The sequence below is a fragment of the Amborella trichopoda genome, chromosome 3 (assembly GCF_054954075.1).
Source record: "Amborella trichopoda isolate Santa Cruz 75 chromosome 3, AtrichopodaSantaCruz75HAP2 v2.0, whole genome shotgun sequence".
NCBI classification, from domain to species: domain Eukaryota; kingdom Viridiplantae; phylum Streptophyta; class Magnoliopsida; order Amborellales; family Amborellaceae; genus Amborella; species Amborella trichopoda.
In genome coordinates this window covers 61,753,669-61,771,617 of record NC_142338.1, presented here as the reverse complement: position 1 = coordinate 61,771,617, position 17,949 = coordinate 61,753,669, and the positions used below count along the sequence as shown (strand labels likewise).

Genomic DNA, 17,949 nt, shown 5'->3' with positions numbered 1-17,949 from the left:
AAGTAGGAGGCAGGATGTCCTGGATTTGGATTTAACCCGCAGTTCCTTCCCTTCTACACAAAAAATAAAAACCCACCCCCTTTCTACTCAAATTTTTAAATGACCCTACCCTACCATTTTTTAGGTGACTTTTTAATTATACCTCTTATACTATGTGAAGTACGATAGATAAGATAATTGTTTTTCTCAATTCTATCTCCGAAAAGCTTTTTTTTTTTTTTCAGATGCATTAACATCTCTGAAAAGCTCACTTTTTTTTTTTTTTGTATACTCCTAGAGGCTTTTTTTTTTTTGTTGAGGATTTCTCACATTTCCGCAACAAAATTCAAGGGTATGTCCTCCTAATATCACGTTGGCAGAGCCATTTCTCAACGATAGTGCAGCAATATATAAGGACACCTTGGTCCCGAATTCACTATAAAAAGTACAAAGGGATTTATTATTATTATTGTTTTTATTATCTTGTGGCTCTTATGAGCTTTTTCATTGCTGTAGAGAGACTAATTTCGAAGTTGATTCTCTTACTAAAGGTGGTGTACAGATTTTTTTTTTTTTTTGGGTGGTTACCTCCTTCTCTTAAATGTACTTTCCATATGTGTAATTTCTCGAGTTGATGAATCTTGTGGTCATCATTAAAAAAAAAAAAAAAAAAACCACAGAGGGGTTTGGTGAGATTCAAATTACAATTGAGATATTTTTTTGTTTGAAAATCTAATCAGGGGCTTTTTTGGGAGAGTGTGTCGAGGTTGTTGGGGGATGAAGGTTTTGGCATATTCAGTTAGTAGTTGACGAAGGGCCGGTGAACAAATCAATAATAATCAACCAATTATGAAAAGCTCACACTTTGGGGCTGTGAATTCACTGTCTATATTTTCGCCCAAAGAAACTCATTGTCTATTATTTACTGATTATCAAGTCTTTTCCACTCGGAGTGTGGTCGCCGGAAAATTTCAACTCTGACAATGACGGCGGCCGGGATCCTGGCCGGATTATTCCTCCTCCTCGCCCTTTACTGTGGCATCGACCCCTTTGGACACAGGCCCATTAAAGACTTCCCCGAATTCGAGGCTTACAGAGTCGATTTCCCTCCTCAATCCCAAGTCCCGAACCTAAACGATCCTGAAAATCGCCTGCAAAAATCGGAGATCAAATTCCTTAATAAGATTCAGGGACCGGAAAGCCTAGCATTTGATCCTCAAGGCCGCGGCCCTTACACAGGAGTCGCAGATGGCCGTATTCTTTTCTGGAATGGCTATTCCTGGACTGAATTCGCAGTCACTTCTCCAAACCGGTATATGAAAACTCCAGTTTTTTTTACTTCTTTTTTTTTTTTTTTTCTGATTTTTCTTTCATTTTCTTTTGATTTATTGAGTAACTTTTTTTTAGGTCAGAAATATGTGATCCTAAACCATCGCCGCTGGCTTATTTGAAGAATGAGCATATATGTGGGCGTCCATTAGGGCTTAGGTTTAATAAGAAAACAGGGGAATTGTACATCTGTGATGCGTATTTTGGTCTTTTGAAGGTTGGACCAGAAGGGGGTTTGGCGACCCCTCTTGTGAGTGAGGTGAATGGAGTTCCATTAAAGTTCACTAATGATCTGGATATCGATGAGGATGGCAATGTTTATTTCACAGATAGTAGTACAACATATCAGAGAAGGTATCTCTCTCTTTCACACCTGTCTACTAATACAGTTTATATTAGCCTGTGTACAAGTAAGTTGAGTTGTTTTACAACTCTACTTTAATTGGATGTTGTAATAATAAATTTGGCCGTTCTTTCAAGACAATGTCAAAATTTGGAACATCTCTCCAGACATTACCATGACTTTAGACAATGTCAAAATTTGGAACATCTCTCAAGACATTACCATGACTTTAGAAGTAAGGTTGCAACCATCTACAGTGTCAATTTTAGTTGGACTGTAGATTTGACGCTATCCTAATAGACATGCTAGACTTTGACATTGTTTTAAAAATGTGTGAAATTTGTATCGTCCAACTAAAATGGACGGTGTAGATCACCTACTACTTCTACAAGTAAGGTTGCTGTCTTATATAAACCACACCCTATATATAGTTGCAGTGTTTGAATTGTTGGGTCTTATTGGGGTAAGAGCATTGAATTCCTAGGTTGTTTTATCTAATTTAGTATGGTGGATTGTGGCTTGGCTGTTGATGTAACAATATTCTTCTAAGGTATTTGAATTATTGATTGACTTCTGCATATTTGATTTTGGCTTTAGGATCCTGTTAAAATGCAAGTTGCAGAAATTAGGTCTTTTAAAACTGCTTGGAAAAAACTCCTATCAGCTGTCAAAACTTGTGTACATTACTTAATCGCAACCAAGAATGGTGGGACTCTTATTCAACCCCTACCAAAGTTCGTAAGGCCCACAAATCATGGTAAAATCACTAAGGCTTAGTTAACCAAGGTCAAGGATTAAAGCGTTACTGAAACCAAGGCCAAAATTTGACTGTTTGCTTATCTGCGGCTGAAACTTGTAGGTTTGAGCTTAACCATGGTCAAAGCAAACAAAATTTTTAAATCTTCTTATTTTGGAGTGGTTTGAACTGCCAATCTTGGATGCAAGTTCGTTTGCTTGGATGGGAGTCTATGCCGTTTGCTTGACTCCAAGATGATAGCGTTGGCTCTTAACCATGGTCATAGGTCACTTTCTCAGCGACAGTTACAGTGAGAGCTCTGGAAATTGGAGGAAATTGCAACTAAGTGAATGCTCATTGAGTGCCAACTTCACTCATCAAATATTCACGAATATTGTGGTCATTGAACCTCCAAATTTGAGTTTATCTACAGACCAAACAGCAAACAATTTGTTTCAAACTAAAGCTTTCAAAAACAGGTTTTTCTGTGCATTACAATGGTCCCCGAGGCACAAGATGTCTCACTGTCTCCAAGGTATCAGTCCCCTCGACTCAGAAACTACAAGATGCAGTCGATTCCAGACAAGTATACTTCCAAGATAAAATTGAACCAAGTGAAAGTTAAATTTTTCTTAGAGTTGCATCTATGAGAAACTTCTAGGGAATAAAAAGGCCAAATGAATTTGCCCTTTTGCTTGGAATACATGGGAATTGATTTTGAACTCATGAAACAAGTTTTAGAAGAAATGGTTGAAAAATAAGTAGAAATTGTCATTTCTTAGTTAACCATGGCCCAATATTCGTGGAGGGAGACTTTTAGGTGGCTTTTGATAAATTTCACTGTAGTTTCCCTAGAAAAATCCTTGCTGCTAACTTTCCTAGAGTTTTAAAATCTTAAAAAATGGGCACGCTGTTTGATAAATTGTGGTGCTAGTATTTTTAATTGTTTGGCATTGGGAAAGCTGTATATATATATATATATATTATAAGAGTAATGATCCTATGAGACCCTCTCACACCCATGTGTGTAGGACCCTAAAGGATTACCATTAAATTTGGCACAGATCTATAGAAAAATTATCCTATGGATGTGGGACTTGACTTTTCTAGTTATCTGTGTCAAATTTAATGGTGATCCTTTGGGGTCCTACACACATGGGTGTGGGAGGGTCTCACAAGGTCGTTTCGTATATTAAAAATAACATAAATATCCGTTATATTTTTGTTATTATGAAAATACCTGAAAATTTCCGTTGTTACATAAATGTCCATTTTTTCAACTTCATAACACTTTTTTTTTAAAGACAAAACTGCCTATTTTCGGTTTTTGAAAAATCGATTTTTTTTTAATTTTTAGTTTTTCAAAAACTCAAATTAAAAAAATTTCGGTTTTTGAAGAACCGATTTTGTTTTTTGCTTTGTGGTTTTTGAAACTCTCTCTCTCTATCCTTCTTCTACCGAAGTCTTCTTTGTCAACTTTCTCTGCAAATCCTCCTTCTTGTAGATTTAGGCTTTTCATCGTGCTGACCGCATCAAAACCACTGCTTTCAATCTCATTTTATTTGGGTTTACGAATGTAGATACAGAAAGTTCAGTTTTGGTGAATGGAGTTTTTTTTGAGGAGGTTTGGGAGAGGAGATAGAAAGTACTCATATGAAGCTAGAGATTTGAAAACTTATTTTAGTTCTCTCTCTCTACAACACCACAATTATGTCCTAGGCTTTGCCTTACTATCATCAGTATTCAGAAACCATAAATACTCTTGCTGAGTCATCTGCCACTTATTTCAAACTCTATCTCTCTCTCTTGACTCTTCTTCTTATCTTTCTTGGCTCTGTGCGCTCCCTCTCTCTCTCAACTCTTCCTCTATCTTTCTCTCTCGCTCTCAACTCTCTTCCTTTCCCCCCCTCTCTCTCTCTCTCTCTCTCTCTCTCAGCTCCACCCTTCCTTCTCTCTCAACTCTTCCTTATTCTCTCTCTCTCTCCGTCTCAACTCTTTTTATTTCCTCTCTACAGCAGCGCCATCCTTGTTCTCCTGTTTTTTCCCCTCATTTGTTTTTTAAATTTACAATGGGGCAAAACCATGCAAACTCTAATTTGCCATGGAAAATGGGTAACAGAAAAACGCCCTTGAACGGTGAATATTCAACCCAAGACAAAGCGGGTTGAAAATTTGGTTGAACTACATCGTAAAATCCATAGAAACCCGGTTAAAATGACAGGAGAAGATGTAGATGGTGGAAGCTTGCAATGGTCTCAAAGGCTCAAAAGTTCTGATAAAGATAGCAGGCTGAAAACCAATGGATTTGGCCCAAAACTGAAATTCAGATTTCCAAAAAAGAAATTGGCCCAAAATTGAAATTCCAAAAAGGAGATTGAAGACACCTTTTGGTTATGGGAGCAAAGCTGCCACTCAGGCCCAAGAAGAGACCCACAGCTGCAAAGAAATACATAGGGGTTAGTATTTGGTTACCCCTCCTCTCTCTCTATGCTATGTTGCCCCTCTATCTCTCCTCGACCAAACCTCCCAAAAAAAATCCATTCACCAAAACTGAACTTTCTCTATTTACATTCATAAATCCAAATAAAATGAGATTGAAAGCAGTGGTTTTGATTGGGTCGGCAAGAAGAATAGCTTGAATCTACAGGAGGAGGAGGATTTGCAGAGAAAGTTGGCGATGAAGACTTTGGTAGAAGAAGGGTAGAGAGAGAGAGTTTCAAAAACCAAACAAACAAAAAACAAAATCAGTTTTTCAAAAACCAATTTTTTTTTTAATTTTCGGTTTTTGAAAAACTAAAAAATGGGCAGTTTTGTTTTTTAAAAAAAAGCTGTTATGAAATTGAAAAAATGGACATATGTGTAATAATGGAAAGTTTCAGGTATTTTTGTAATAATGAAAAATATAACGGATATTTATGTAATTTTCCTTATATTATATTATATATTTTTATAATATTATATTATATTATATATAATATGTTATATATAATAATAAGGGAGAATTCAAGGTTAGCCTCCTAGCTGACAACTACAGTATAAGCCCAATGGCTCATATTGAATCTGAGCCGATCCAATGGTCACGATTGCATTTCATATTTGAATTTTAGTGTTTTTGGTACAAATCTAAATTACATTAAATTCGAGTGTCTATTCTTTAAAAATAGGAGAATCTAATAAAAATACAAAAAAATAATTCTCAAAAAATAAATTAACCAAAATACCTTTAAAACTTTTCAGGGGTATTTTGATCAATTTAATTTTTGCAAATTATTTTTATCAGGTGTGCCTTGATGAGAAGAATGGACATTTCAAATTTCATGTGATTTCGATTTGTAGAAAAAATATTAAAATTATATTACAAAATGAGGTCATGATCGTCAGATCGGCCTAGATTCAATCTGGATCGTTGGGCTTACACTGTTCCATTAGCCCATGGGCTAATAGGATATTTTTCCATAATAATAATAATATTATAATGTTGTTAATGTCATATTATAATAAATTATTATATTATATTACTATATTAAAGATATTATATATGATAATAATATATTATTATAGTATAATATGTATTACACACTATATTAAACATAGGGAAAAGTTTATATAGAGTAGAGGCACTGAACAATCAAATTAGAGCCTACCTCAAAAATTGCTCTAGAAGAAGTTGTTTTGATGCCCAAATATCCTGAAATTGATCATCTCGACATCAAGATGCATGGACATGATAAAAAAATGAATTTCAAGTTTTGAAAATAGTCTATTTTGTAATGTATTTTTGGACCGTCAATTTTCAAGTTTTCATAGATCTATTGATCTACACTATTTTTGAAGCTTTAAACTTTATAAATAAAGATGAAAATATATTTTAAGGCTATCACAATGATTTTCAATATTGAAACCACATTTCTCGACATTATTTGAAGGTAGGCTCTAATTTGATTATTTAGAGCCTAGGCTCTACACAAACCGCACCCTTAAACATATTGTATATGATAATAATAATTATTATATTATAATATGTAATGTAATACATTATAATGTTATATTACAATATAATATAATATTATATCATTATTTATAATATTTATTAATCGTATATTATATTAATATAATTTATGTTATAATATTATTTTATATATTATTATATTATATATTATTATATTATATATTATAATATATCATAATATATATTATATGACACCACTATCCCAATGTTGACTTTCACTGATGGCGATAATGGGGTTAGGGTCATCGTGGTAGCACCACCTATGCCCCAGCTAAGGTCTAGGTTTCACCTAATACCACTAACGATTTAAAAAACGGCTGGGGGATCGTCATCCCTACTGAATTACCCAAAAAAAAAAAAAACTTTCACTGATGGCGTGAGTTTCGTTGAAAGTACCACATTGGGGTACCCCAAAGCAACAACTTTCATTGAGGGAATTGTGAATGGGGAGAACTTGTGTTCCGATGTCACCTCATTTTTATTGTTTCCAAACAGGTGAAAACTACAGTAACAGGGAAAGTCATGCACTTTCACTGCCTTATGTGGTTATCAAACGCCCCCTTAGTGAAAAAGGCTTCAAAAGAAGATCTTTCTTTCAATCCAAAATTGGGGTGTTTAAAGACATCTAACTCAATTGTCGATCTACCGTTGAAACAATGAAGAAGTTGGGCATTTTTTGTATACTGTAAACCATTATACTCAATACAATGTTAACAGTTTCAGAAAATAACAATGAAGAATGTGGGAGTTGCTTAAAGATGGGCATGTATCCAAAATCCATGAATCAAAATACAGAAGTTAGGAGGGAAGTGGTTAAGCTCAACTGCATCCAAAATTGGGCCTTGTCCTGTTAGCCACTGTCAAAAGCCAAAAAAGAGTTTACATTTTTTAACTGCTGTCAATGAGTTTGGGCAAGAAATTCTCTTTGAAAACAGACCCAAACTCAGTCACATACACAGGGTAGGCTCCAGTTAAAACTGTCAGTTGACCAGACATACGAAATCAAAATGTCTTCTTGATTTCTTCTCAAAGTCACAAAACTATAAAAGTTGGTTTGAAACACTAATGAAAGCTAATATTTACTTCTAGTCAAATGTAGAGTTTCCAAACCTATATTTTAGAGTGGTTTGGAACTGTTTTAACACACATAGAGAATTAGCTAGTTAGTTGTAACAAATGTTCTTATGAGGATTTTGTTGTTTATTGAATGAAAAATGAAAAACAAAGACAAAACAAATCAAATCATCAACAACAACAAGAAGGCTTTCTTGGGTAAAGCATGATGTTCCAAATGAGTATCCTAAAAGGTTAGTAGAAATCATGCACCCAAGATATTGTAAGCATGGTCTCGAGTTACAAGTAGGAACTGTTTTAACACACATAGAGAATTAGCTAGTTAGTTGTAACAAATGTTCTTATGAGGATTTTGTTGTTTATTGAATGAAAAATGAAAAACAAAGACAAAACAAATCAAATCATCAACAACAACAAGAAGGCTTTCTTGGGTAAAGCATGATGTTCCAAATGAGTATCCTAAAAGGTTAGTAGAAATCATGCACCCAAGATATTGTAAGCATGGTCTCGAGTTACAAGTAGGAAATCGGCCCCGTGTTCTAGACATTCTCACCTTTTTTTTTTTTTTTTGCTGGTGGTTCAGATCAAGAGGCCTGAAGAGAAGGAGAACTGCAATTTTCAGTTTTTTTTTTTTCAAAAAAAGAAGGAACTGCCATGTGAGGATTCCCATGCAGTTCAAGAAGAGCATATTTCTCAAGAAAGAAAAACTATTTGAAGTCTGAATAATAAATTATTATTATTATTATTATTATTTAAAAAGGCCTTGTGAAGTTTGGGGTCTTTCGACCTATGCTATAAATGACATAAGGATTCTGATTTGAACCGACGAGGCCTAGGGAACATATTATGATTTGTATCTATGGGCCTTGAATCTTACTGAGTCAGTAGCAGTTGGTGGCTGAAATGAGTGCTATTGTGTCTGTCAACCTCAACGTGTTGTTGGATGTTTGAGCTGATAACCTAGCCATCAATAGTGTTTGCTAACGGAAACTGCTATATTAGGATGCTAATAATACAGTAGTGGGGGCCCATTTTAACTCTTTTTCTAAGGCTCCCTGATTGTTGAATGTGGTTTCCCAATGTTATTAGATGGCCCTAAAGAGAGCTTTCCTCTTTTAATTTGCTTGTCTTTCATAAAACTGAAGAATGGTTTACCATCTTTCATGAAATTGATGAAAGTGTTTTTTTTTAAGGAATTAAACAAGGCTTATTTCGTTAAAGGCTAGAATTTAGTCTACAGATGAGTATGCATCAAGGGGAAGAGTCTCAAGAGAGGGATTGTGTTGCTGTCTCCTATCTCGATTTGCTCAGTGAGGTTCCATCATGATGCCTTCTGATGCTAGAATTGTTTGTTGTGGTGACTTCTCTCCTCTTATATCTCTCATTTTCTTCCTTTTCCTTGGGTTTTGCCATCTAGGTTTCATTTCCCATGTAGGATGAAGCAATACTCCTTCTTTTTATAATTGGGTTTCAAGTTTGAAACTGTTGTTTCACATGGTTTCAGTTCCCAAAAAGTAGTTATCCATCAGGAGGTTCTGGGTTCATATTCATCGTGGTTTATGGGAGAAAAATCAGACCACGGTTGGGTTGAAACAAGACAAATCAAATTCTCTAGAGTGTGTTACTTTTGTACTGGCATGGATATCTTTTGTCATTTTAAGCATGCAGCCATGAAGTTATGCACAGTTAGCGCCATCTGCAAAGCATGATTTGTTTTCTAATTGTCCTTCTCTAGATGTCCATATATTTCTGTTTGTATCCTTTGGATCTGGTTCGGTTGTGTGTGTTTCTATGGTCCGAGTATGCCTGGCAAACATGTTATTTACGGTTGTGAATGGAAAGCATGGGGGATTTATTTCACATTTTATTTGATATTTCCTTGTCTTCTTTTATATACTCTCAAATATCCTTTTGTCATGGGTATCTTGTCACAAAATGAATTGTTTGAATGATATATCATAGATTGCAATATATAATGGATTGTTATGGGCAGTGCAGCGCATATATGAAGAAAGGTTCCAGTTCGCTCTTCCATGCATTCTTTTGTTCATAGTTGTTTTCCATTTGATTATTTGGGCTTTGGTAGGTTATGTTTTCAGATTGCTTTGGAAGTTATCATGTAAGTTCGGTGGAGATATCACAAATAACAGACTTCCATGTGTGTCGTTTGTTGATTATAACTTGTGAGTTGTGATAACTATGTTACATAGCATATCCTCCTCATACTCATCTTGAGTTGCTAGGCTTTTCAGCTATCTCCACGCATACAGATGCATTTGTTTTCCAGTGCAATGACCTTAGTGTTATTTTCTTCAGGAACTTTATGCAGCTGATATTCTCTTCAGAGGGTTCAGGTAGAGTCTTTAAATATGATGCCATCACTAAAGAGGTTACTGTTTTGCTAAGTGGTATACAGTTTGCTAATGGCTTGTCCTTGAGCAAGGATGGATCTTTCTTTGTTGTTTGTGAATGTGTCCCTGGGAGGTGTGTGATATCTTCCTTTTCAAAATTCTTTCGTCCTCATTGGCAATGGTTTTCCTGCATGCATAATTTTCTATCATGGAATGCAAATGTTTTGATAATTCTGGCAGTTGTTATGTTCCATTCCGTGCCTATGTTCTGTTTACTGTTTAGGTGTATCCATGTTTGATGTTCTACTAGGGTAATTCAGTCATTTTATTCACCACTTGATTCGTTAGGCACTTCTTTTTTTTAAACTGTTAACTGTAAAAACATAATTGCCAATATAGTTGTTAGTCACTTCTTTGCAATTAGTTATATTGCATATGGATTTGGCTAGGTGATGTTTTAGGTGGTTTGCTCTTTTATACTACCAACAATCTTTTACTTAGAAAATGTACATCCAATTTCATGCTTGGATTCATCTACATACCAATTTTGTCAAGTAGCATCTTTGATAGCTTATTTTGGCATTTTATTCAATCCATGCAAGCACGGAATGAGAAAAGATAACCATGCTAATTGTGAGAAAACAAAATTTGATGACTTTATTTTGCTTATGTGAAATAATTTTCAACCTACAACCAAATTAAGTAAAGCAAGGAGGAAGAAAATGAAAAAAAACACCGAAAATCCCACGAACTGAACCCAGTCCTAGAGACCTATAGATTGGCCAAACAATCTGTCACGAAGTTTGGTTCTCTTTTTCTATGAGATGGACTTGCAATATTTTACCTAAAAATAATGCAAGTGTTTTATCTAAAGGAAATTTGGTTTCAAAATACAAGTTTTTTGTGGCCAAGGCAAAAGATGACAATGCAACGTAATTTTTATTTTTTAGCCAATGAAGGAGTGGGCGCGTTGGCCAAGGTTGCATCTATTGATTTCAAGGGTCCTGCAAAATACCTGATAGTATGACCATTTGATTTCCAAGAATTCCTTCAGAAAACAGCGATTTTAAGCATTTTCTGGGACTTGGTGTCAGAACCTATCATTGGTCAATGATGGGGTAAACAGGTCAGCTATCTACCCTGAAATGATGTAAAATATGCTAATACTACCCATAATTTTCAGAGACTTATGATAGAAGGGGGAAAAAATTATGCCTTCAAAAAAGTATATGATGAGGGAAAATTTGCAGTCTTACTAGATCATGAGATCTTTCTTTAGCTGCAGCCCTTAATATAGTAAAAGACGAGCCACGATCCTTGGATCTTTTGTTCTGATACCAGATATCATGTTAAATTGGGAATAAGATGATGATCCTCTCTCCATGTTGAGAGAGAGATGAGTATTATTGATACTTATACTGAACTCAGTAACAATTGATGCATAGGCGTTTTGTATATTTCTTTATACGTTTATTACATTTGTGTGAAGGATTAGGGCTCCCAACTATTGCTTTGAGAGTTCCTTCACCAACCTTCGATCTTCCGTATAGTTGAGTGAAATAATAATAGAGCTGAGATTTGGGAAATCAGACATTGGTGGGAGCCCCTCCCTCCTGATCCCTGCCCTACTCGCACAAAATAAAATACATAAGGGAGTAGTTATTTTCCTTTGGATTTTTAAATGGGAAGTTGCATGAGAAAGGAATGAGTACATTAATTGATAAATAACGGACCTTCTCTGTGATGCAGTTGTCTCTCAGTAGGCTACTCTAGTTATATTGGTGACCAATGACATTCCCATTATTACATCCAAATAAACTATGAAACCTACGCATGCAACAGTGCATGGTGACTACTGTATTGTATACATACGCCTGTTCACATGAATGACCAACTGATATGTAAAGTACGCCCTATTCTTTTGCTCCAAATTTAACATGGCTAAATATTTTTGTCCAAGGAGTACAACAAAAATCATTGACAGTACACTTCATACTCAACTTGATTTTTCAAAATCTCAGCCAAAAATAGCAAAACATTGGCTGTGTTAGTCCGTTGATGTTCAGGGACTTAAAATTATTAAAGAAAATGTTGTTATTTCACCATTCTCCTATAAATCAATGGTATTTGCATGTTTCAGTGTTTTGGTATTTTTTAATATTAACATGCTTCATTCTGGGATACTGTCTTTATATTTTTCAGCTTATACTTTACTCTTGATCAAGAAAGGAATATTCATTCTACATTTTAGGCAAATTACTGTTCTTGCAGGTTAAGGAGATACTGGTTAAAAGGCAAAAAGGTAGGGACCTCAGACATGCTTGCCGTCCTCCCTGGCTTCCCGGACAATGTTAGGACAAATGAAAAGGGCGATTTTTGGGTGGCTATGCATTGCCGCCGCACCTTTTACGCCTACTTTACGGGCTTGTACCCAAAGATTAGGAAGTTCATTCTCAATCTTCCCATACCCACCAAGTATCAGTACTTGTTGCAAGTTGGAGGGTGGCCTCATGCCATAATCATCAAATATAGTCCAAATGGAGAGGTGTTGGAGGTCTTGGAGGACAGGAGTGGAAAGGTGGTGAAAGCGGTTAGTGAGGTGGAAGAACATGATGGAAAGCTTTGGATGGGTTCTGTTCTTATGCCCTTTATTGCAGTTTACTGATTATGTGTGTGTGTATGCTTTGGATGGGGTCGAAGTCCTACCAGTTTTACTGTAATTGTCCCTTCGCGCATGCATTTTGAAGTAGCTTAGTGGGGAAGTATGTTGAACTTTTTTAGGGCTTCTTGTTGTTTCTAGAAATGTTCGATTTTATACCTGGTCCTCCCTTTTTTTTTCGCCAGTGTGGTAGTCCAATGCCCTTGCTATTTGGTAGTTTTTATCTTTTTATTTATGGTCTTGTTTGATTTTCCTGTTGTCTCCCTATCGATGGTTGATAAATAAATGGTCCGGAAAACTTAAAATGAGATTTTTTGGATTGGGTGAATGGCAAGAACTTGTATGCTTAAAAGTTCATCTCTTTGTTTCATACTATCTTCAAAAGTCAGATGCAGCCGCCTAGGCGGCTGGGGCGAGCGGGTAAAAACCTATGCCTCCCTAAAGTTGGGAGGGGGGAGTACATTTAGAATAGTGTGAAGAGAAGATGGAAGGCTGTGATTGGAACTTTCACTTACAAAAATGGGGTAATTTGGGAATATTTTACACTTAATTGTATATTAAAGAAGAGAGGAGAATGAGGAGAGGTCCCAATCTTAAGAGCAGTTATGGTTTTTCCTATTGTTTCTCTCATGCTGTTTTTGCAACACCCCACTATTTTTTGTGCTAAGGAGAAAAAAGAAGAGAGAGAGAGAGACAGGAGGCATTCTTCAATGTTAATAGCAGTTAGTGTTTTGTTCTCGGGACTGTTTTCTTGAACCCTGTTTTCTACTACTACTACTTCCATTTTTTTCACTTTCTATTCAGTTTTTTTTTGGTGCGGTTTGTACAGAGCCTAGCCTCTAAACAATCAAATTAGAGCTTACCAAAAAAATTTCACTCGAAGCGGTTGTTTTGATACCCAAATATCCTCAAATTGATCATCTTGACATTAAGATCCACGGACACGAGAAAAAAAATGGATTTTAAGTTTTGGAAATAGTGTATTTTGTAACACATTTTTTGACCGTCAATTTTTACGATTTTCAAGTTTTCGTAGATCTGTTAATATACACTATTTTTGAAGCTTTGAACTTTATAAATAAAAATAAAGCTATATTTTAAGGTTATCACAAACATTTTAAGTATTGAAATCACATTTCTCGACACTATTTGAAGGTAGGTTCTAATTTGATTGTTTAGAGCCGAGGCTTTATATAATCTTTGTCCCTTTTAAAAAACTTTAACGTTTTTTCAAAAGGAAAAACTTTATATAAAGTTGAGGCTCTAATCAATCAAATTAGAGCGTACCTCAAAAATTTCACTAGAAGATGTTTTGGTGCTCAAATATATTCAAAGTGATCATCTCGACATCATGATGCATGGACATGAGAACAAAAATAGATTTTAAGTTTCGGAAATAGTGCTTCTTGTAATGCATTGTGGACCGTCAATTTTCAAGTATTCATATATTTGCTTGATCGACACTATTTTTGTAGCTTTAAATTTTATAATTACATATGAAAGTATATTTTAAGCCTATCCAAAGATTTCCAATGTTGAAACTACATCTCTCGACATTATTTGAAGGTGGACCCTACTTTGATTGTTTCGAGCCTCGGCTCTATACAAACCACACCCTTTTCAAATGGTACTTATGTCTTCAATTATTATTTTGTTGTATTTTTTTTAAGGGAATGGATAAGGGGGGCGTCTTGGCTACCGAGTTCCTGCTTAGACAGCCACCCACGAGGCTTGTTCATGTATTAAGTATTATTTAAATAATAACACTATGCGGATCAGGTCCACTTAGATCTGAATAGTGTTTGAGTTCAAGTTTTGGACCCAGACTTAACCCATCGGGTTTAATTTTTGGCAGGTCGGGTCCGATCGTTGGGTGGGGATCCATTGTCCCCCCTACGTGCCATCCACCGTTGGATTGCAGGCATGTGTTTTGCTTTTCAGTACCCTAGCCGTCGATCCATGACATGAAGGGCTCTCCTCGTGAAGCAAGCGGCGCAGAAATATCTCTATACACAACCAAATAATCAGAGTCTATAAAATTATACTGAGCTTGGAGGTTGTTTTGATGGGCCACTTTGAAAGTTGGGTTCTAATTTATCTCAATTTGTTAATTGGAATAGGCATCTTGATCTCCAGTTATATGCTCCATTGAGACATAGTGTAGGTGTTGAAACCTCCTCGACCTCGCTACTAACCTCAATAAATGTACACACAGAAGCGATGAAGCACGCGTGCTACATATATATACTGTAAAAAAATTACATCTAAAGACTAAATTGGAACTGCTCAATTTTGGATGATTAAGTTCTTAGAAGCTGAAAATTCAAAATTTTTAATTTTTTTTAAATACCTATCGTGACTCTAAATGGATTCCAATATTTAAAATAAAAAAATTCCTCCGCAGTAGGTTTTTATCGCGAGGGAGTAGATGTGTGATTTTCTCCTGTGAGTGTACCACGCATGTACTTTTATCCAGGTATTTTGTCTTAGAGGGAGTAAATGTAGAATTTGCTACTTACTCACTACTTTTCTAGTTATGCCAAAACTGTAATTTTGAATTGTAACTGATAAATCGCAAATAAACTGATAGGTGAAGTGAAGAGCCCCTGATGATAACCTCATTTATTCCTTCCTTTGTCGTTAGGAATGGTGGACCACAAAATAACACCCTATATTCAAAGGACCCATGGAAAGACAAAAAGGCATGGACCCTAGAAAGATAAGGGGAAGACTTATTAAGAAAGCAAACTCCATTTAGAAGACAAATAGAGATATCTTGGTTTCTAACAAGAGCCTCAAATATTGAAAAGTAATAGTTTCCAACTTGCATGTGAATTTATGCAGGAGAAGATTCAAATTTTTGGACTTAGGATAAAGATTCAAAATAGTGGGGCACCTTGGCGTTTCCTTTCAACTGAAATACGGGGTCGTAATCAAATTCCTTTTATTGATAATTAAATAATATTCTGTATAATAAAAGATAGAAAAAATATCTCTATATCTCTTATTTTTAAAGTATCGTTTCACAATAGACCAAAAGTTTTAAAATATATCTTAGGACATAAAAATTGTAAATTTTATTTCTTCTAACCTCTTGAGCTAATTTAAACCTGTTTATTTAGGCCAAACAAATCTAAAAATACATACTTTTTCTAAAAGCCATCATCTTAAACTTCTAGAGAGAGAGAAAATAGCTTCATGGAGGTGAGAGGTTATTGAGAGGAGAGAGAGAGTGAGAGACAAAAGAAGAGAGAGAAAGTGAGAGACACATGAAGAGAGAGAAAGATAGAAGTTTGGGATATATAAGTGAAGAGAGATAAATGATTGGGTTTAGAAAGAGCATGTCTTTCTTACATTTGTTTACATTAAAAAATAGATTTAAAGTGGCCAGGGGGTTGGAAGATATCTTTTAAAACCTTGGGTTTATCAAGAAATGAAACATAAAAATAGGGAATATGGATATATTTTCCCTAAAAGATATGTACTAAACAACTAACAAAAAAATATTATCCAAAGCGGTATTTTAAAACCTGTTGATTTCCGATAAGGATTGTTGACTAGATGGGATTCGGTCACGACCGAGCCGATTCTATGATGGTATGATCTTTGGCCCGGATCTCTTTTAAAAACATCTATATATTCAAGTGATTTAGATTTGTAGAAAAAAATAATAATTCAAGCACTACAGGATATCCACGATCATCGGATCGGTTCAGATTCAATCTGAGCCGTTGGCCTTATATGTTCATATGAGCTAGTGGGCTAATCCCATATATATATATATATCTATATATATATATATATATATATATATATATATATATATATATATATATATATATATATATATATATATTATCTAATATTTTCTTAAGTTCCTTTTAAATCTCCATCGTAATGGCTTTTTATTTTAAATTTTTATGTTATTTCATTTATTTGTTAATATTTTCTAGATCACCAATTCGTACAGATCTAGACCCAATTCAAATCGTCGATCCAACAATCAGACACATATAAGAGGGTGAACAATCTGCCCTACCATTATGGGTTTTGAAACATTGATTTAAAGTATACTAATAGAATCACAATTTTTGAAGAATCATGAGGCGGTATCAAATAATTTTCTTAAAAGAATTAATTATCTCCAAATAGACCTTTAAAGTCAAGCACTATCTAATATAATATCATAAAGAGCCGGTTTCTATGCGCGAAGCCTCTAAATGTAGAAATACATGCATCTTAATAAATCTATTTTTGAGATGGATTTTTGGGCTTAATTTAGCCTCAATATGGAGCTCATGAATATGAAAAATAAATAAATTAAAAATAATAATTTTAGTAAAAAAACATTTAAACCTTTAATTTCCATTTTTTTGAAATAAGCACCTGCTTGCATCCTATTTAACAGGGATGGTTTACACCGTATATGTGGTCATGGTCCAGCCCATATGAAACAATTTTCCATATCATAAAGGTTGACCAACAAGTATTCAAAATGAGAACCATTTTGTTGCTTTCACATCATTCATGCCTCCAAAGTAGAGCAAACGTCTTGATAAGGTCACCTTCCAATCGGGCAAACGTCTTAATAAAGTCACCTTCCAAGCACGTCTAATGGTCCATGTTATTTTGGTCATATACATATTTGCCCTCCCCTTTTGATTGTAAGACCCAAAAAAAAGGGCAAAGTTATTGAAGGAAATGGCCGACTCTTTTAATGCTATCTATAACCAACCCTTATTCACATAATTTATATTCACACTTGTCTTGATATCAATTTGATAATTAGGAGTGAGCTAAAAATAATATTTATTATAGATTTATAATATTATTGGCAATTCACTCTCAACTATTAAATGGTTAGAAGTTGCCAAATGTACAAAGTATATAAAACACAGAACTCGCCCTTTACTTGTTGTTCATGACAACAAATAAGCATTCGTTTTTCTATTTATCCCCTTGCTTTAAAATTGCCCTTATTTAAAATAGAATTATAATTCTGACCCAAACCAAAATGCAGTTTTTCATATTTTTTTCTTAATAATTTGATTCACACTAACAACATTGTAGCGATAAAGAGCAACATTTTTCCCTTTGGCTTAAACTAAACACGCACTTGGTTTTTTTCTAAGCTTATACAAGGGTGCAGTTTCTATAAGGTTGCAACTTTAAACAATCCAATTAAGGTGCATCTTCAAATTTTATCATATAATTTTTGTATAATTTTTTTTTAGAATTATTTGAAAATCTATTTTTCATATCTAATTATAAAATTTTAAACTCAAAAAATGGTTAAAATCTAGTAGATCTATAAATATATGAAAATCTTGAAAATATATAGTCTAGATAATGTGTTGCAAGATGTACTATTTATGGGACTCAAAATCTTTTTTTTTTTTTTTTCATTTTCTTACATCTCAATGTAAGATGAAGAATTAAAGGATATTTCAATATTAAGAGATTTTTGAG

At 34.6% G+C, this 17,949-nt stretch overlaps 1 protein-coding gene across 1 annotated transcript; it reads left to right on the top strand.

Annotated features, from left to right (window-relative positions):
* The first annotated feature begins 379 nt into the window (after window positions 1–379).
* LOC18421615 (protein STRICTOSIDINE SYNTHASE-LIKE 3) lies at window positions 380–12,553 on the top strand. Its single transcript, XM_006826364.4, is given in 5 exon segments — window positions 380–1,291; window positions 1,387–1,662; window positions 9,787–9,954; window positions 12,093–12,357; window positions 12,359–12,553. Coding segments are annotated over 5 exon segments (1,086 nt in total). The 5' UTR covers window positions 380–962; the 3' UTR covers window positions 12,407–12,553.
* Window positions 12,554–17,949: the final 5,396 nt, after the last annotated feature.